The sequence below is a fragment of the Pimephales promelas genome, chromosome 17, assembly GCF_988280905.1.
Source record: "Pimephales promelas chromosome 17, fPimPro1.hap1.1, whole genome shotgun sequence".
NCBI classification, from domain to species: Eukaryota; Metazoa; Chordata; class Actinopteri; order Cypriniformes; family Leuciscidae; genus Pimephales; species Pimephales promelas.
This window is the reverse complement of record NC_142785.1, coordinates 19,764,578-19,786,099: the sequence shown is the minus strand read 5'-3', so window position 1 is coordinate 19,786,099 and position 21,522 is coordinate 19,764,578. Positions and strand designations below refer to the sequence as shown.

The 21,522-nt window shown below is 37.1% G+C and overlaps 2 protein-coding genes across 5 annotated transcripts in view; both read right to left on the bottom strand.

Moving 5' to 3' along the window:
* Positions 1-11,564: 11,564 nt before the first annotated feature.
* Positions 11,565-17,535, bottom strand: rab18a (RAB18A, member RAS oncogene family). 2 transcript variants are annotated; one of them, XM_089122093.1, is made up of 8 exons: positions 17,331-17,526; positions 16,864-16,919; positions 15,875-15,936; positions 15,519-15,591; positions 15,211-15,329; positions 14,882-14,948; positions 11,880-12,080; positions 11,565-11,698 (listed from the first exon to the last, which is right to left on the bottom strand). In XM_089122093.1, the coding sequence occupies exons 1-7, from the start codon at positions 17,396-17,398 to the stop codon at positions 11,908-11,910; spliced, it is 618 nt and encodes a 205-aa protein (XP_088978219.1). In that variant the 5' UTR covers positions 17,399-17,526; the 3' UTR covers positions 11,565-11,698; positions 11,880-11,907. The 2 variants fall into 2 exon arrangements, with proteins under 2 accessions (XP_088978219.1, XP_088978220.1); XM_089122094.1 differs by lacking the exon at positions 11,565-11,698 and having other exon boundaries at positions 11,748-12,080; positions 17,331-17,535.
* A 1,796-nt stretch (positions 17,536-19,331) lies between these two features.
* The window catches only part of afap1 (actin filament associated protein 1), a 58,911-nt gene continuing 56,720 nt past the window's right edge, over positions 19,332-21,522 (bottom strand). For all 3 annotated transcript variants that reach the window (XM_039661420.2, XM_039661419.2, XM_039661421.2), the window contains one exon: positions 19,332-21,405. In XM_039661420.2, the coding sequence (XP_039517354.1) occupies positions 21,379-21,405 (27 nt within the window). In that variant the 3' untranslated portion in view covers positions 19,332-21,378. The remainder of the gene's footprint in view (positions 21,406-21,522) is intronic.

Below are 21,522 nucleotides of genomic sequence, written 5' to 3'. Positions count from 1 at the left end.
AACACACAGGGTCTCAGCAGCATAACAGGTCAAAGACAAGAGTTGGAGTTTGATAGAGGCCGTATCCCTAATCATCTTCTGACAGCAAAACAAATTTTTTCAATTACACATTCACTCATCAAACAAAAGAAATTAGTTCTGCAGGGGGAAAAAGGAAAGTTGCGCCAGACTGCAACTTTTCCGTTTCCTTCATTGTTTTGCTCCTGGAAAATGATTGATTGGCCAACATAATTGAATCAACATTGAATCTTTGTGCACATAACATTACAAATAGGGCTCTTGCTCTCTGTCGTCTATCCAAAGCAATAAAAAGACAATAAAACAGAGAGATGTGCCTGGGAATCGCTCTATGATGGTAATATATGTCTCTCTAGATCCTCTGACGTCCACTGTAGTTCACTGAAACACTCCACTTTCCAGTCAAACAACTGCTAACCATCAAAGGTCCTATGAGGTCTCCACCGTAACAGATGGCTTAATCCGGACCTGAAGAATAGACAAACTACTGGACCTATAAAAACTGACAGCATAACGTGAGTTTTCCTTTTTGGAGCGCACTAGCCATCATTTAGGAGCTCTTTTACTGATATTCTAGAATCTAGAGGCTTTGATTTTGACATTTGAGATTGATGAATTTGAGAGGTGCAGTCTTTTGATTAAAGTATTGGGCTGACATTTAAAAGGGTATCTGAAATTAAATAAGTCAGCACAAGCAAAAAAAAAAAAATATATATATATATATATATATATATATATAAAAGCAATAATATTTAACCCATAACTATGTGGCCGGGGCCTACTGGGCGCCTCAGCAAACTTTTAAGGGGGACGCAGGATGACTTGAAAGTATTTTTTAGAGCATTTTTCAGAGCTGCACCGATGTGTCGGCCGACAATATTTATTTGCCGTTTAGAAAAAAAAAAACAATTTACAACCATTGGAATTTTGGCTATAGCATGAAAAAGGCAGATATAACAAACTGATGGTTTATTAATTAAATCAAAAACATGTTGTTGTTCTTTTCCGTCGCTAGGGGTCGCTAACCTCTTACAATAACAAAGACGTAGGTTGATGACGCAAAGCATTAAGCAGATTTATAGATCTTGTCATCAAGCTTATGGATCTAATAATGTTTATGGATGAGTAATAAATTGATGTTTTTAATATGACTGTGATATGAAGCAGGGAGCGATTGCTAATTGAGACAGATATGAGCACCACATGCGAATCCCACGGATATAAAATAATAAGAATAGTTAATTCTACCAAACTACACGCAAGTGCTCATTAGCTACTCACATAACTCATAATGAACACAAGTCAGTTTATTAGACGAATGAAACTTGTGAGGTAATGCAGCCTTCTTTCACTTGGTCTTACAGTTACTATCACACTAAACTGCATTTGAGTGTGTTGAATGTTATTTTGTGTTAGTTTGTGGCTGTTTGAGACTAGCAGTAAGCTAGATCAACATTAGAATAACATACAGATCATATTCTAACATTTCACCATGTTGAACTAAATAACATTGGTTAGTTTTATGTACATTTGTTCACCTGTCTAATAAAGTACATGCAACACTCTTGACAGAGACGCCACTCGCGTCTCTGTCAAGTCAAAGATAGTTAAGGACGTGGAGCTCTTGGTATTTCAAAAATGATATTGATTCTCGTTTTAGTCCTCTTTTTGTCTCAAAGTCTGCTTGCCATGTACTGTGTGCTCCAAAATGTTTGAGCAAAAAAAAAAACAGTGTGAGAGTACTGCTAGGTGTAACCAACGCATTCTCGTCCTTTAACGTCATATAGAACGCTATATGCAAAAACGGCGCTATACTACGCACATGGCACCCTTTATCGTTAATATAACACGTGCTGTGAGGGCTAAGTTTAGGTGTGGGGTAGGGTCTGCGTGTCATATTCACGCTAAAGGATTTATGACGTCTTGGGTTCGCGTGTTATATTAACGATAACGGGTGCCATGTGCGTAGTATAGCGCCGTTTTTGCATATAGCGTTCTATATGGCGTTGAAGGATGAGAACGGGCTGGTGTAACCCAATTGTTCACATCTGTCACCATGGTTACTATTGCAGAACGAGCATAAACCAGGATTATACGAAATATAAGCCGGATATGACACCATTGGGGACTCCCTCACACCTGCTCAAACATCCCGGGTCCTTGGTTGTCACGATTTACAAATAGTTACAAACATTTAGGATATTGTAAGTAATCAACTAAACAAAATATATAACACTGGCCAAGTGGTTTTTGGATATTTTACTAGTAGCACCTCATTGCAGTTCACAAGATCCAGCGGGCGGAGTTGGATCCAGATCTAAGGGGTGGGAAATGGGTTAACATTAGGGGTGGGGTTAGGGATCAAGGGGTAGAGATGGGTAGGTTTAGGAATATAAGGTGGGAGGAGTTGGATCTGGATTTGGTGTTCTGCAGTGAGGACGGTCTCTATTTTACTGCAAAATTCTTACATAGTGCACCTTTAACTGTGTGAAGGCAGTTAGCACGTTTGAAAGCAATAGTGCACTGACTTTCGCTATTTTATTTTACTTTTAAAATGTAGCATTCCACTAATATGATAAGACTACAAACATATAATGATGTAGTTAGAGACTTTCTGCTCACAGGAGACACTTGAAATGGTAATATCAGATGTAGACAGGGCTGATGGGATGTTAAGGAGGGATATGACGGCCAACCTGGTCTGTTCTGTGCCTTATAATAAAGCTGCTGGTGGCAGGACTGTAAGCCCAGGGCATGTATGACCTCACTCAAGTGTAGGCGCTACTGTCTAGAGCTTGATTGGCCAAATGTAAACATTTTAGCACTGAACTTTGCCAAAGGTGAAATCATACTTGAGACCTCCTGCAGTTTAGTCGAAAGCATCTCAAAGCAGGGCTGTTTTTGCACTTTTAAAGCCAGAAGTGTAAGAAAGAATTACTGGCACTCACTACACGCTGAGAAAAATATTAATCATTAGCTCTATTTTTTTGTACCGTACAGGGTAAAACATTTTCAATGAGGCAATAAATCATAGTTTGCGCATTAACAAGTGCACTAAAGTGAAAGTGTTTAAATCTGAAGCAGTTAAATCAGACTCGCCTGTATGTAAAAACAGACAGGGTATCTACAACCTGGGACAGACAAGTAAAAACATAGTAGTGATTTACTGCTACTTTTAAGTCCACCAGTATTACACAATTTGATGGGTTCCACATTATATTCCAACAGAGGAACCGAGACTGGCTATTGAAACATTCATCCATGAAATTTCAGGCAATTCTGTGCCTTCAACTCATCGACGTGTCCAAGCGCACCAGATCAGACAGTCAAAGAGAAATAAATACTACAATTATTTCACAAGGCAAGATTATTTACACAAAACAGAGAGTCTGTTACTGAGCGTGCCACATGACCCGTAGGACCACCAGACTGTTTTCATCCTCTTTCCGTTCATTCCTCAGGAACACAGAAAAGGGACTGTCTTGGTGAAACATGCGGTTTTTCCATGGCATTGCCTCTTCTGCTTGAGGAAAACTTACACCCTACGTGTGTTGATACAATGTGATTAGTTTATTATAGAAGCCCGTGGCTACAGCGCTCTATACTGTAGTAGTCAATCTGGTAGTCTTTATGTGTGCATGTACATGTGGAGTGAATGACAGAATGCTACAGGAATCCCACTGAGCGGACCCAGGCCAACGGGATGTCATATGGGAGCACACTGAAAACCACAGATCTGCTAAAGATGAATGAAGCCACTAATTCATACTCTGGCCTCCCATGTGCCCACTTAGCTTTGTGCTAAAAACTGACTTTGAGAGCAAAGGACCCTTTTTCCTTTCAACATAGAGACTTTTATTTTCCATCACCACTAAATCAATATGCGAGGGGCAGAAGACGGATGGTCACGGTCACGTCAGAATTCATGCGGTAGATACTTGCATTATGGAATTTAGACAGTGTTATTAATTTCCTTTTTATTGATGGGAAAAGCACTGTTGCCCATTTGTCTGGAAAACAAAAGGTGAGGAAAGAGAAGAAAGCAGAATTGGGTTTCTGGATGTTAGAGCTCTGTCAAATATAGAGATTGGAATCTGATCTGAGAGCGTGAACAGCCCAGCCAAGTGTAAATTGTGTGCAACGGATCTTACAGCCAGGATCGCCATCTGTCCAGAGCAAAAAAATTGGAATTCAAAAGTTTGTTTTAAAGATTGAAATCAGGGACCAGACAGTGAGCTTCTTCATTTAGTACCTGCAAGTTTAAAATAGCTCTCTGAATGTTCTTATTCAATTTTATCATCTTATATCTCAACTAAGTTTCTCAACTGTGTGCTAATGAAATTAAGCCTAAAATAAATGGCTAATCAACTGACTCTTCACAAAGACCCGCCCCCCCCCCCTTACTGTCGCTACATGTATGTCCGACAAACAACCGGTTCCAGCCATGGCGCTTCCAATTTGTGTCGATTTGTGCACTCCCTGGGGAAATAGTGAATAATCTCCGGAAAAATCATTTGTTGATCACAGACAGAAGCAGACAGAAAGGTCTGCAATATGCTTTCGAGGGATAACAACATTAAAGAACAACAGTGTTCCTGCAAAACTGGGTATATAGCTCTTTATTCACTATTAAAATACTTAAAAAGCAAAAGTAGTATACATTTATAACGTCACAATCAGTAAGCCAGTATAGCAAGCCTTAGCTACAGTAATTACTCTGACATTATTAGTGTGCTGTAACGTCCAGACAAACGTATCCATTTCAAACATCTCTCCAGGTTACTGACAGGTTTAGGGAACGGGTGAAACTGTAGATTGCTCAGCCTTTCTGGGTAGCTGTTGCCTGTGTTGCAAGTACCATATGAACACCATTTCACCATTATCTTTGTTAATCGCCTTTGCTAGTCAACTACGCCTGGTTTATCGGACTGGTTTGTTTGTCGGACAAAATGGCGGATAGTCACGGGGTCACAAAATATCAACGCTATGATTGGTTAGATCGCCTACTATGGAAGCAAATAAGAGACATAACTATTCCCCGAATGTTACCATGTGAATATTTAACTTGAATTTGAGATCTGAATTTGGGCAGCCGAATTTGATACCTGAATTTGAGCAGTCGAATTTGATATCTGAATTTGAGCAGTCGAATTTGAGATCTGAATTTGGGCAGTCGAATTTGAGATCTGAATTTGAGCAGCCGAATTTGATACCTGAATTTGAGCAGTCGAATTTGATATCTGAATTTGGGCAGTCGAATTTGAGATCTGAATTGAATTCGAGATCTGAATTTGAGCAGCCGAATTTGATACCTGAATTTGAGCAGTCGAATTTGATATCTGAATTTGGGCAGTCGAATTTGATACCTGAATTTGAGCAGTCGAATTTGATATCTGAATTTGAGCAGTCGAATTTGAGATCTGAATTGAATTCGAGATCTGAATTTGAGCAGTTGAATTTGAACAGTCGTATTTGAGATCTGAATTTGGCAGTCGAATTTTAGATCTCAAATTCAGATCTCAAATTCAGATCTCAAATTCGACTGTTCAAATTCAGATCTCAAATTCGACTGTTCAAATTCAGATCTCAAATTCAACTGCTCAAATTCAGATCTCGAATTCAATTCAGATCTCAAATTCGACTGCTCAAATTCAGATGTCAAATTCGACTGCCAAATTCAGATCTCAAATTCGACTGCTCAAATTCAGATATCAAATTTGACTGCCCAAATTCAAATATCAAATTCAACTGCCCAAATTCAGATCTCAAATTCAACTGCTCAAATTCAGATATCAAATTTGACTGCCCAAATTCAAATATCAAATTCAACTGCCCAAATTCAGATCTCAAATTCAACTGCTCAAATTCAGATCTCAACTATTCAACTGTTCAAATTCAGATCTCAAATTCGACTGCTCAAATTCAGATCTCAACTTGAGTTCGAGCAGTCGAATTTGAGATCTGAATTTGAGCAGTTAAACAGTTGACATCTGAATTTGAGCAGTTGAAGTTGAGATTTGAATTTGAGCAGTTGAATTTCAGATTTGAATTTGAGCAGTTGAATTTGAGCAGTTGAATTTGAGATCTGAATTTGAGCAGTTGAATTTGAGATATGAATTTGAACAGTCGAATTTGAGATCTGAATTTGGGCAGTCGAATTTGATCAACCTGAATGCATTTTATCTGAAATTCTAATAGTTGATTTTTTTGTGTCTGAATTTGTGAGCATTGAAAAATATTAATTGAAAGTCAGGTTTTTAAAATAGAAATCAAGAGAATTTTTATAGGCCTGTTTAAATTTCAGAGGTAAATTCGAAACAAATAAATTCAGATACATGGTTTCCATAGTAAAATAATTTCAAAAGGGGTGAATAGTTATGTCTCTTATTTGCTTCCATACCTGTCAATCAAGCTCCACGCAAAGGGTGAATTGGTTGGTCAGCAGCAGTCAAAAAAATAAATAAAGTGCAATAAAGAGATGCATTTATAGTCCTTTGCTCTAAAAGTCATATATCTGAAATGACTGCTAAGCAGTGTTGGGTAAGATACTCTAAGAATTAATTAATTACTAGCTACTAATTACACAGTAGCTAGTAACTTCAACAGTGTAATTAGATTACTATTCTCTCTGTAAAAATATTGCATTACTTATTTCTAAATCCCATATCACTGTCGGACAGTTAACCATACAATAGACAAAAAAGTTTGATTCTTTCAAATAAACAATATACAATTGCATATATTGTTCTTGAACTGAGCAGAGTATTTAAAGAGAGGTTACATAAAAACAGATTTTAAAACATTAAATTGATGTTAAATACACTGTTTTATATAGAATTGTTCTATAGTCTACTCTACACAGTATTCAATGCAATTATATCAGAAGAAACTTATTAAAAAACTGAAAAAAATAAGTGCAATCCCATACTTTACTTTTTAAGAGAAAAGTAATTAAATTGCAATTATTAGATTACTTAGTGATTAATTAAACCCAACACTGCTGTTTTTAATGTTTTTGACTTGTTGAGGCACAGTATAATAATTTGTAATGTTTTTCCAATGTTGTAGTGATACTGAAAGTTATTAGGCCTACATCCAACCAAAACTTGTTAAAAGAACAATTTTGTATTGAGACTGTCATTGAAAGGCCACACACAGCTTGCAAGTTCAGGTTGACTATAAAGGAACTGCACTATGACCAATAAGAACTTCCAAGGTACATTGCCAATGCCAACTAGTCAGAAAAGCTAATCATCAAGAAAGAATAAACTGTGGTTATTCTAACAGGTCCTGCATTTTAAACACTTGAAAGCAATTGATTATGACAGTCGCAGAGGATTATTGCAAAAAATGACACGTCTTACACAGACTTTTCTAATCAACTTGATCCTTAACATAAATACTGTTTCAGATCCTGATAGAGTCCCATTCTGGATTTGAAAATGGATTGCAGCCAAGCAAATTGCTTTTCAGACCAATGTCACGCTTAACTGAGACTTAAAATCTAGCCAAATATGCCATCAATAACTAGAGGATCCGTGGTACAAAGAAACCCTGCATTTCACCACACATTAAGATGCAGTTACCGTATAACTCTAATGAAAATGTTCCTTTGGTTTATACACAGCACGATGCGCTAAATGTGCCTCTAGAGTGAAATACAGATTCCCAAATCATGGCTAAACCCTGACCCTTCGTGCACTTTCCGCAAGCCATCCTCCGACCCACAACTGCTTTGGCTGTGTTCCCCCGACAGACACGGCAAATCTATCAAACTGATAACGAGAGCAGGGCGTGTGAGTAGGCCAAACGCAGTGATTTTTCGGGAACTCGACACCTTTTGAAACCACTATTGCAGTCTCATAATGATCTCATGCAGGACAGTGCGATGAGCCCTCAGAGAGGCCGTCTGAGCACTGAGCCATGCACGAGAGAGAGGGGGAAAGAAAGCATAAAAGATTATGGTTAATGAGACATGAGCTGATGGCCTAGACAGAAATGTACAGATATAAACGCTCAGTTTGGTGTAATGAGCGAACAGTGTCTGGAAAACAGAACCCACAGACAGTCTTCATAGAAGGCGACACAGATTCAAACGCCAGCAGTGTTAATCTCACCAGCTAAATTACTGACAAAACTGGTCATTGATAAAAATAAATTTAGCTAAATTACTGACAAAAATGGTAATTGAGTCAAAGAATATAAGAAAAATGTATATGAGATGAGAAAAAAAAACAACGCTGGATAAATTACTGACAAAAATGGTCATTGATAAAAAAAATAAAGTTAAATTACTAACAAAACGGTCATTGATAAAAAAAAAAAATAAAGCTAAATTACTGACAAAAATGGTCATTGAGTCAAAGAATATGTAAAGAAAAATATATATGAGATGAGAAAAAAACAAACAACGCTATTAACAATGCACTAACAATGTTTCTTAATGAAGAAAAATCTAGAAAGATCATCAATATTGTAGGGGCTTGAACTGCTTGAGCCGAGGCAACAGTGGATAAAGAACGGTAAACTGAAGCACTTTGTTTGTGGGTCAACTAACCCAAACACATACTGGCTATAGCCTAGATATGACATATTTACTCATAAACCTAATATTACAATTTACTTCTGCACAAAATGAATGTCAATGATCATTATCAACGTTATTTTTACAGACTAAATATGCATAGTCAGATTAAAACAGACTACATTGAATTTTGTTGTGGAAAGGTCAAAATATTGACTTAATATTTTTTGTCAAAAGATCCAGCAAAAGATACATTTACAAAGATCTACAGCACCCTAATAGTTCACTTAGGAGGGGGATTCTATCATCATTTACTCACTCTCAAGTTGTTTCAAACCTGTATGAATTTCTTTCTTCTGCTGATAACAAAGGAAGATATTTTGAAGAATGTCGGTGTGGCAAGCAGGACGACGTCGAGGTCGAGACCAGCGAGAAAGCCTGTGAGGTGGTGTGACAGTGAGGGACCGGGCCTGGACTTTTATGTTATGTTCTGATTAAGTGTGTGCGCACACCAGTAAACTTTGAGGGGTTACTTTCGCCGGTTCCCGCCTCCTTGTTCCCTGAATTACTTACCTTATTACAGTTGGTAACCAAAATGTTGTTGGACCCCATTGCCTTCCATCATTTTTTTTCCTACTTTGGAAGTCAATCAACTGATGGGTTACCAACATTCTTCAAAATATCTTCCTAAGTATCAAGCAGAAGAATAAATACAGTTTTGAAACATCTTGAGGATAAGTAAATGATGACAAAATGTTCATTTTTATTATGCAGATAACATTAAGAGTGTTGTATTCTCTGGGAATTTATAAACTCTTTCCACAGATTTCTCCCTAAAATAAGTGTAGATAATGCAAAAACAACAACAACCTTACCATAGCCTGACTCCACTGTTGAGGCAGCCAGAAAAAAAAATGCAATGTTAAAAACTCAAGTCAGGGGCCTAAGAATCCAAACCAAAGTCGATAAATACACTTTACCCGAAAATACCAAAATGGGGATATAGTCACTCGCAAAAGTCGAATTTTGGACACTGATCCCCAGAATACTGTTCCAAACCATGCTTTTAAACTACCCTAACCAGCAGCGTAATTAGGCCTCAGTATTGTATTATGCAATTATAATATTGTGCCTGGAATATCCGTTCCTGATCCAAGAGAAAGGTAAAACTGGCAGGTGGAAGCATTTAGGGAAGACTCTGGAGGAAATATAACATACTGAATTACAGAACTATAGCATGGACCGCCAGTCATTTAAGGACAATACCGTATGGATGCCACAAATCGCCATTAATGTATGATCGACACATGCTTTCTTCAAAATTTGAATTTAATCCAAGAAGATTTTCCAGCTATGCCTTCATTTTTCAACTAAGAATTACACACCTCTCAGTCAAACAGCTCTGAAGACATATCCACAGTGAAAAACCTGTAATCACTATGGTTACCGGACCTACCTCTCTGTCCAAATACAATAATTTGGCTTCATCACATCGGACGGGTGCAGAAACCATATGAAGATGCCGTCTGAACATGTGAATAAGCAAACACTTCAGTCACTACAGTGTTCACACAGAAATGTAACGGGAAACGGTGAAATCACAGAGGCTTGGAGATACATTCCTGTGGTGGGTCATATTTAACAAGAACTCACTGCTGGAAAAGGTATGAGAGAAAGAGAGAAAGAGAGAGAGGGGAGAATATTCACAGACAAAATATTGTCATTTCAAGTTCAGCATTATAGAGAGGAGAGTCATCAACATCAACATTACAATGTATTTAAGAGCATTTCTTGCAAATATTTACATACAGCAATTCATGTGCAATAACAGTATGCAATATTGTGTAAATGCATTCTTGTGTATTATGCTTTTTGGATTTAGTGCTGAATAGCAATAACTTACATACAAATATCTATAAAACAGAGAAATGTGATTAATTCAAAATTAAAGTCCTCGAATCAATCATTAACTCATATGGGAGGATGTAGTGAAAGGTTAAAAAATACACTATTACATATAACTGCCCTAAAAGACAGAAGACATCATTTCATGCATATGGAAACCATACAATACATATATAATAGTCTAATAATCAGCACATTTTTAAAAACAAATAAAAAGGAATGCATAAATGCTCAAAATTAGTACATACAAACCCAGCGTTTCCTTCCACGTGTGCCACACACTTTCTGAAACGGAGGACTTTACCACCCAGTTTTTAAGCAATGAATACAAGACTAGACATCTGGGACCCCCTGGATGTTTCTCTAAAACAAACAGAACAGACTAAATAGTCCAGATCGAATAGTCCATAGTCCAGATTAAACCAGGAGAATGGAAATATTCATTTGGCATCGCTATTATTAATCGTCGTACATTTTTTGGGGGAACATTTATTATTTCTAAATTTGTTCTTTTGTTCCATTTGCGAGTATGTGAAAACCAGCCATCTATAGTCACACCCCAATGACTCACTCGAAGGATTTTTAAACTTTTTTTTTTCCTTTCTCTGAGATGGACGGACATGTCAGGACAGTAAGTGTTACACTGTCCATCGATTCTTCACTATTCTAGTTATTTTAACCCTATTTTTATGTGTGTAATAGAGATTTATTCTGCCAATCTCTTTGATTAATAAACCCTTCAAAAACACATTTTTAAGTGGGCAGTCCAAATCAATAAAAGTAGTAAAATACAGATCCAAAACCTTGGTAACTCTATAATTCTATATAGACCGAGGGACGTGGAGAAACAGAGATAGAACTGAATTTAAGACAGATACGTGTACCAAGAGAGAGGAAAGAGAGTTAACAAGTGACTGACAGTAGGAAAAAGTGGGATGCAAAGATAGACAGATAAAGACAGAATGGTGTTCCGCATGTTGCAGACATCAAGGAGATGCTGATGGAAATCTGTGTTCTACTGAGGTCTCATTCCAGCAGTTTGAAAGGTCGAGTTAGACTGATGAGTGTTTACCTCTCACTAAATAAGAAACACAGGCACTGGGACAAAACAAAGTAAAACATTACGAAAAATATACAAACCAAAAAGCAAACTGATCTGAGGTATAATGGAGTAATCAAGCTTTTTTATCCCCCTCCTGGATACAAACGATGAGCATGCCATCAATAGAGTTCTTTAAATAAATGTCATCCCTAAAAAAAAAAAGAAAAAAAAAAGGCAAAGAACCCTCTAAGGCATATAAAGTTTTCCAGCCAGCATCCTTGTATGTCGCTCTGTTAAATGATCAATGCTTTAAGCTTGTGATATGACTTATGATTTTCTTATGACAACTTTGCTTGTGTGTGTGTGTGTGTGTGTGTTAACTAATCTAACCTGCACTATTTAGACATCAGTTTGTGGGTTAGAGAAGTGAGCAATATCCCCCACAGCCTCCTTGAGACGTTTGAGAGAGTTCAGACAGGGCAACTCCTCTTGTCTTGTGCACGCTCTCCCACAAGCCAGGAGTCTGCAGGATTTTCTCCACCAGCTCCTCAAATGCACATTGAACACCATCCCTCGTCTTAGCACTGGCCTCTGCATGAAAGAAAGAGAGAGAGAGAAACAGAGAGAGAGAGATGTGTACAAATACTACATAGACTATATCACCTGGAGAAATCTATAACATGAGACCAATCACTAAGGAGCCACAGAAAAATAACAACATGATATTGCTGATTGGATATCACCACAAAAACTTTAACTAACTACTATCCTGAGTTGTGACGTCAAAGGCACCAGCAGAGAAATAAATCGACACTGTAAAAATTGAGTTACAATTAGACACTGTAAAAAGTATAACATATACTATATTATACAGATATATTCGCAATTCATACGTTACAGCAGATATGATGTTGATGTTGAATGTCCTTCGTATGACGTCATACGGGGAAAGATAACCTCCCCTTTCTTTGCTTTGCCCACCCAGAGAACGTGGCTCACCCATGAGAAAATAAGCTAGGATGTACGAACGCACAAGCGCCAATTAAGTTTCTTCTCGAGAGATATAATGGCTTGCAAACAAGCAAGCAAAGCATGGCAGTTGATTAGCGTTCGAATGTACAAATGAACACAAAAGTATTTTTTAGTTCATCCGAGCCTCTGAAGAAACAATGGGTTGATTTTATTTTCTCTGGAAATGCGCTGACACAACTTCCACTGCCACCGTGCTATTAGGACCCTTAAAGGGATAGTTCACTTTAAAATTAATTTTTGATATGTTTTAGCTTACCTCAAGGGGATCCAAGATGTAGGTGTCTTTGTTTCCACAGCATTTTCAATTTTGAAATTTAATTTTTTGGTCAAACCGTTGTTGTCTATCAGTCATAAACTGGAGGCTAATAGGGTCCACCAAAGAGCATGCACAGAGAAGTCAAAATTAAACATGATTTAATGACTCGTACATGTATGTACACATTGATGGCCTAAGACACGAAACGAGCGGTTTGTGTGAGAAAACGAACAGTATTTATATTGTTTTACCTCTTGTAATCATAGCCATGACAAAATGATCTGACGGCACGGGAGCTTCGGTTTGCGCATGTGTTTGAAGTGATCGCATGCGCGCCTACATCACTCTTTGTTTATACAGAGATTTCGGAAGTTTTACCTTTCACTAAAACACATTTAGATATACGGGAAACTGCAATGGAAGACGATTTCGGTATATCTAAATATGTTAAGTAAAAGGTAAAACTCCGTGTAAATATTGAGTGACGTCACACGCAAGCGTTCACTTCCGGAGTAACATTGAACTGATTCAGTTCGGTTCAGTTGGACATTACACAACTGATTCAGATCACTTGGATTACACGAGGTAAAAACGATATAAATACTGTTCGTTTTCTCACAAAAACCGCTCGTTTCGTGTCTTAGGCCATCAATGTGTACTTACATTTACGAGTCATTAAATCATGTTTAATTTTGACTTCTCTGTGCATGCTTTTTGGTGGACCCCCTTAGCCTCCAGTGTATGACTGATAGACAACAACGGTTTGACTGAAAAATGTCAAAATTGAAAATACTGTGGAAACAAAGACACCTACATCTTGGATGCCCTTGAGGTAAGCTAAAACATATCAAAAATTATTTTCAAAGTGAACTATCCCTTTAAGTGCAGAATAATTTTTTTTGTAACCTTGGCCAGATCTGTGCCTTGCCACAATTCTGTCTCTGAGCTCTTCGGGCAGTTCCTTTGACCTCATGATTCTCATTTGCTCTGACATGCACTGTGAGCTGTAAGGTCTTATATATACAGGTGTGTGGCTTTCCTAATCAAGTCCAGTCAGCATAATCAAACACAGCTGGACTGAAAGGAAGGTGTAGAACCATCTCAAGGATGATCAGAAGAAATAGACAGCATCTGAGTTAAATATATGAGTGTCACAGCAAAGGGTCTGAATACTTAGCACCATGTGATATTTCAGTTTTTCGTTTTTAATAAATGTGCAAAAATGTCAACAATTCTGTGTTTTTCTGTCAATATGGGATGCTGTGTGTACAATAATGAGGGGAAAAAACCGAACTTAAATGATTTTAGCAAATGGCTGCAATATAACAAAGAGTGAAAAATTTAAGGGGGTCTGAATACTTTCCGTACCCACTGTGTATGTATATATATATATATATATGTGTGTGTGTGTGTGTGTGTGTGTGTTTGTGTGTGTGCGTGTGTGTGTGGTCAGTTGTGCAAGAAACACTTGGTTTTTAATATTAAAAGTCAGCAGAAAGGTGAAGGGGATAGGAAACATTAAATTTGAAAAAAAGAAGAGCAGCAGCATTGGACTCCAGCACATGGGCTCCAGCCATATTGTCCATCTGCAGTTTTCATTTGGTGTGAGGGCTTCACGGCTAATTCAGACAGATTGCTGCTTACATACCCACTCATGAGGCGTGTCACATGACTTACAAACCAAACCCACAGCGCAGAAGAATGCAGGACGTCACCCACAAATACATATACAGGACGGTTACAATTACACAAGCTCAAATGAGAAATAAATCAGAACCATTGAAAAGTTTGACTTGAATTTACTGTCATAATAAATGAATGCTCAATTTATACAAATAACCCATCTTTCAATTAAATAACATAATCTTTGTTTTAAGCAAATGGGCCCAAAGAGTTTAAAAATAGTAACCTTGTGTGTATTAGGGCCGTTAAATAAACTAGCTTACGTCAAAAGTCTGATTGTTCCATATGTGAAGGTGATGAATCTTGAAATGAAATATGGGAACTGAAACCAAAGTAAAAAGGCAAAGCATTCCTATTTAAAGCTAATGTTTTAATGAGTAATTCATCACAGTATGAAGGGAACATCCTAGTGACAACTCACCGATAAAAAGCATGGAATGTTTTCTAGCAAACTTCAGACCCTCGTCTCGCTCTATCTCACGGTCATCCTGCACAAAGAGAGAAAAATCCCTCATTGTTTTTTATAAGATTTACAAATACAGGACGGGTTTTTCCATGTCCATTATTAAATCCAGAATAACTACTACTTTTTAGAAATGAAGCAGTCAGGCTTTAGGAATTGGGTACAGGCAGGTGGTTTAAAGAAATATATGGGACTATATAGGGAAATATACAGTATGACAATATGTTGAAAGTCTGTATTAGCTACATAAAAAAAAAAAAACCTAAAATGCAAAAAGTGTAACTTACCTTATCAATTTTGTTTCCCACAAGCATCTTGACAAGGTCATTTCTTGTACAGTATGTGTCCAGCTCATTCAACCAATTCTCCAGCTTAGCAAAAGTCTCCCGCCTAGAGACATCATACACTGAAAAGACAATATGACAACAACATTAAATAGGCGATAGTGAAGAACACATGAAATTAGATTTATGCATAAATGACAACATTTGACACCATTCCATTTAATCAGACTGTAATTGTGCTGGTTACATAAACACTTTGGATCAATATAAAGCAGTCTAAAGTTTTAATTGTATAGTTCATGCTTGCTTACCCAGAATGACACCCTGAGCTCCTCTGTAGTAACTGGGTGTTAAAGTTCGAAAACGTTCCTGACCTGCAGTGTCCTGTAAACATTAAACAAAATCAGCCTTCAAGTGAAATGGTGTTAAAAAAAGAAAAGGGTAGACTTCGTTGGGGAATAAAGGAGGGAACAACACTGTCATCTTGTGGTATGTTAGTGAAGCACAGCCAACCGTTTGTACATGCATGTCCCATTCAGTAATGTCCAAACTAATACCTGTTTTCCTGGAGAATAAATGTCTAACTAACGAACAATCAAACATATTTAACCTAACCAAAACATAAATCGGTGCTCCTCTAAACTCATAAACATAGTTGACTACTCACCCATATTGCTAGCTTTGCTCTGTTTCCATCCACAGCCAGGGTTTTCACCTTAAAATCAACACCTTAATTGGAAAATCAATTTATCAGTTTAAAACACATTGAAAAAATATTGTGTATGTGTGTGAAACAGACACATTATCAAATATGGACATTACTAAAACAATTCAAAATAAGGAAATACAGTCTAGATGCTTTATGAGGTTTATGGTAAAACCATACATATTTAGTGAGGCGGATCTAATTTTGATGGACCAAGATATTTGTCAGGCAACAAGCCCAGAGAGACTAAAGTTAGAAAGACCAGAATTTACGGTTGAATGGGGAATTGTGGGTTTATTGCATCCTGATAAAAAAGAAAATAGGACGACTCGACCACCTGTCTCATCACTCAACAAAGCCACATCACTTACAAACATAAGTGATTTACATTCATAAAAGAAAAATGAAAGTATGTGTAAAGTTGACAGGGGAATAAATCTCTCAGCGCTCTGTGAATGAAAGATCTGGAGGCATGAAATACTCCTGCATTTCAACACAGCACTGACAGATTTACCAGAGGAAGCCAAAGAAGGAGATCTGGACTGTGGTTTGGTTTGGATCGAACTGGGGGGCTTTGAAAAGAAAATGGCTGTCACACCACCAACACACGTCAACCTATGTGTCAAAGTGACGGCCACGGCTTTGGCAACTCATTCGTTTCCATGACATATAAGGTAAAAACCAGTAGATTATACATTGATCTTCATTGTAAAGACACTAGTGAAAAGTGTAGCTGGTAAACAGGATTTGACAAGCATAAATATACTTTTTTCAATATTTAAAGTTGTACTTTTAGTTCTAGATTTTCAACAATGCCAGCAAAGCTGTTTTTCAAGTAAGACCAGCAGAGACGAGACTTCACTTCAGAGGTTTAAACCTCTCTGTTTTTATGTGTGCTGGGCCTCTATCATCATTACCTTTTTTATTGTCATATGATTTAACACACTTACCAATTGTTGCACCAATTTCTGGATCAAACGTATCATCTGTAAATCTTAAAAGAAGACTGAAAGAGAGAGAAGAGGGGAAGTGAAATGTGGTTGGCAGCTTTGTGTATTACAAAAGAGACTACTTTTCTTCTTAATAAAAACATCCAGAAATTTACAAAGTTGCCCACATCTGCATATATATGTCATGTGTGTAATGGGAATTTGAGAAGAATAGATCAATTCTTTAAATATTTACAAACATCCGGAGCCTAATTCTAGGTGAGATTGTTTTAATAAGCTACAGATCAAACGTTAAAGCTAGGTGAGATGGTTTTAATCAGCTAGAGATCTAAAGCTAGGTGAGATGGTTTTAATAAGCTAGAGATCTAAAGCTAGGTTTTAATAAGCAGCTCGCGCAGTTTGTGAGTTATTGTTGTTGTTATTTTATTAGCTGACATCTGTAAACTTTAAGTCTCTTAATCTCATACCTGGATTTGCCCACCCCGCTTTCTCCAATGATCAGTATTTTCAGAGTGGTCAAAATATCCTCATTCATCTTTACCGGAAAATTCCACTGCGTGCTAAATAATACTGTCGATGTAAATAAAATATTAAAATGGAAGGAGAAAACTACTATTCGAGGGCTAAACGTTTCTCTCTTCTTCGGTAAAATCACTCGATGGTGGTAAACATTTGAGAAACACAGTTCTGCCCTCTAGCGGAGTTTTCCATGTATTTGCAGATAGATATTCATACATTTGAGCATTGAAACTGCAGCCTTTCTGCTCAACCCGTAAAAGAATGGATCGATCCGTAAATATTTGTTGATTTTGAGTGTTTCAATGGTCTAGTGGTAGATATTTTGCCTATAGTGTCAGAGGTTACGGGTTCTTGGCACACTTTAGGCCCCTTAACATATAAACAAAATAATCCATGTTTAATCACTCTGGGCGATTCATGATCAGAGTCAGAGAGTGGCACCCTCTTGAACCACCACCACCACATTCAGCTGGAAAACTTCTGCAGTCCCTAATTGGCCGAAATGCTCTGATCGACTTTTCTGCGATCATCTACTCTTCCCTGTGGATGACCTGTGACCTACAGTACTTTCTGTAAGACCCGAATTTTTGACGTTGAATTTTTGACATTGAATTTTAGAAAACTGAATTTGAAGATCCGAATTTTTTCAACTTGAAAACTTGAATCTGTATTGTTTTAAACTGAATATTTGCAGTATTTGAATTCAGAACAAAAAACTAACTGTTTGAAAATACATGTCTTTAAAATTCAGCCATAAAAACCTTTCAGTTTGATACATTTCAGAACTATTTCTATTTCACTAATTCAAATTCAGAACTATTTAAACTACCACCTAAAATTCAACTTTGTTAGACTTGCAAATAATTCAAATTTACAAATTCTAATTATTTTGTCATATTAATAGCTCCATAAGTGAGGAGTTAAAATGTGCGAATTGTTTTTACACATATCGAAATAGGCAGATAAACATATGTTATGGTAAAAATAGTTATGTTCATGGTTTAATATGCGTACGCACAAGGTCGCCTGGTCTGATGAGTGTTGCCTGGTCTGATGAGTCTCGATTTCTGTTGAGACATTCAGATGGTAGAGTCAGAATTTGGCATAAACAGAATGAGAACATGGATCCATCATGCCTTGTTACCACTGTGCAGGCTGGTGGTGGTGGTGGTGTAATGGTGTGGGGGATGTTTTCTTGGCACACTTTATGCCCCTTAGTGCCAATTGGGCATCGTTTAAATGCCACGGTCAACCTGAGCATTGTTTCTGACCATGTCCAACCCTTTATGGCCACCATGTACCCATCCTCTGATGGCTACCTCCAGCAGGATAATGCACCATGTCACAAAGCTCGAATCATTTCAAATTGGTTTCTTGAACATGACAATGAGTTCACTGTAATAAAATGGCCCCTACAGTCACCAGATCTCAACTCAATCGAGTATATTTGGGAAGTGGTGGACCGGGAGCTTCGTGCCCTGGATGTGTATCCCACAAATCTCCATCAGCCGCAAGATGCTATCCTATCAATATGGGCCAACATTTCTAAAGAATGCTTTCAGCACCTTGTTGAATCAATGCCACGCAGAATGAAGGCAGTTCTGACAGCGAAAGGGGGACAACACAATATTAGTATGGTGTTCCTAATAATCCTTTAGGTGAGTGTACATATTCAAAACTAGGCGTTTAAGCTTCATATATGATAATTTCGGGAAGGAGATGCATACACACAATCTACTAATTTTGCGCAGGTTCTGTGTCGTACACATGGATATTTAATAAATCTGAAAACTTTTGTGTATGCAAACTTTAGGATGAAATATGCGCACATGAGACTCCAGGTCATTGGGACAGTAAATAGTTTCATAAATAGAAAAAATGTTGCCAGCTGTGGTATATCACGGCATTTACAGCAAATACACACATTGGTACATAATCACACACACAAGCACATTTTGAAAAGCAGTTTATTTCTATGTACAGTCCTTTTGTTGCCAAGTTGACAACAGTCATCAGCAAAATAAAACTAAGTAATACATAAGGTGCAAAACAAACAATTCAGTCTTTACTCCAACCCTCAAAGCAAAATGACATTTAAAGCAAAACTGTTCACATTCCACGTTACTTTATTTCTGCAAAGTGAGGCTGAAAGCGGACTCAACCTAAGAACAAGCAGTCGTGCAGAAAGATTGAAGCATCCCATCTACTTTGAACTGGAGACAAAGATAACTTCTAAAGAGATTTCTCTACATACCAAGGTTTCATCCAGAGCGGACTTTTACAAAATGACTGGATAAAGAAAAGCTCTAAAGACCTATGGGCCCCCAAGTAGAAAAAGTACAATTATATTTACACAGCACCCGCTTGTAGTGTGGCTTGAAAATATGTAGCCTCAAATCAAAAGCTGACCTTTACTGTAAATGTACCTTGAACATTAATATCTAAATTAAGCACCAAGACTCCATGATCTGGCTGAATTAGGAGTGAATGGTTTAAGCATTGCTTAAAAGCACCATTTTCAGTCTGTCAGGTGACTGGACTTTTGAGTGGTCAAAAGCAAAACATATCAGGATGCTATAGCCTAAACTTTTCATTGTTTTGTTCAAACAAACATTTGGTTTTTGGAAGCAAATAGATTATCTCTTGCACCTGCACATATAACAACTGAATGAAACTTAACATACTGTATGCACACTTACAGTGCATGTTTAACTGTCAGTGTATGACGCATTACAGTTTCATTGCAGTGGATACAGTGTTTTCGGTGGAGGGGAAGAGCTGTACTTTCAGACCCAGTTTCCAGAGCAGTCGGCCAACAGAGGACCACACCCTGGCCTGAGCTGCCCTGTTCCCCATGGGCTGTTGTTAACATAGCCAAAAGTTTGGCCTGACCACTGGATTGAAAATAATGGGCCAGACACAGAGGAGGAGGAGACGACGCTGGTAAAATACTTTCAAACAGATTACACTTTTTCTGAAAAGAACAAGCTTTGAGTGATCACGTTATTTAATTTACATTTATAAGACATAGCTGCTCTCTACAACTAGTGTGAAGCCGATTGAAAGGCATTACTAAACATCAAGAGACAAACAAAAAAGCTTATATTTACTTAAACATTTACAAATAAATACTTGGAGATTTTGTCTTCCATTAATGGCTTCTTGTTGAAGAAATAAACAGACTTATAGACTTGTAAGTGATTACCAACTGAGACCAGTGAGCTTTGCGTGCATAATATTAAGATTTTAAGTTATGGACCATAATTTGACATGTTCTGTGTTCATTTCATGATAACAAAGAAATCTCTTCTGCTGCAAGGCTGCATTTATTTAATCCAAAACACAATAAAAACAGTATTATTAGGAAATGTTATTACAATGTAAAATAACTGTTTTCTATTTTAATATATTTTAAAGCTAAATTTCCAGCAGTCATTACTCCAGTCTTCAGTGTCACATGATCCTTCAGAAATCATTCTAATATACTTTAGATTTAGTGCTAAATAAACATTTCTTATTATAATCCATGTTGACTACTGTGGAAAGTGCTAAAAAAAATTAGGATCGTTTTATAACATTATAAATATCTTAACTGTCACGTTTGATCAATTGAATGCATCCTTGCTGAATAAAAGTATTAATTTCTTTAAAAGTAAAAACAAATATTGCTGACCTCAAGCTTTTGAACGGTATTGTTTTTTGTATTGTTATAGTTTACTACTGAAATTTGGTATTGTGGCACAGCTGTTGGCCCCACATTTGTAAGTTGCTTTTAATAAACCCGATACATGTAAATGTAAATTAATAGCTCTAGTCAAACCATAGCCCAATGATAATACTACAACGATTAAAGGCACCGGACTCAGTCAAAGTCTTCCAGAATTAATTCTGGAAAATAGTGTCTATGGTTCAGTCAATTAAATTTCAACATTACTCATATATGGACAAAATTAAATAAATAGATATAATGAAAGTGAAAAGTTGGAGGAAAAGAACTTATGTGCCAGATTTCATCTCCCATTCCTGCAAAAAAAAAAAAAAAGGAATACAGATTGAGTTCATAGGGGACAATATTATGCACTGTAAACATTCTAAAATAAATATAATTGAAGGCTCATGTTTTTATTACACATGTATGTA

Coding starts and splice junctions, on each gene's coding strand:
- rab18a (XM_089122094.1), bottom strand. CDS start 17,398: ATGAATGAGGATATTTTGACCACTCTGAAAATACTGATCATTGGAGAA. Junction 15,330..15,518: donor AGCTCAGGGTGTCATTCTGG/GTAAGCAAGCAT, acceptor TTGTCTTTTCAG/TGTATGATGTCTCTAGGCGG. Junction 12,081..14,881: donor ACATTCCATGCTTTTTATCG/GTGAGTTGTCAC, acceptor TCTTTCATGCAG/AGGCCAGTGCTAAGACGAGG.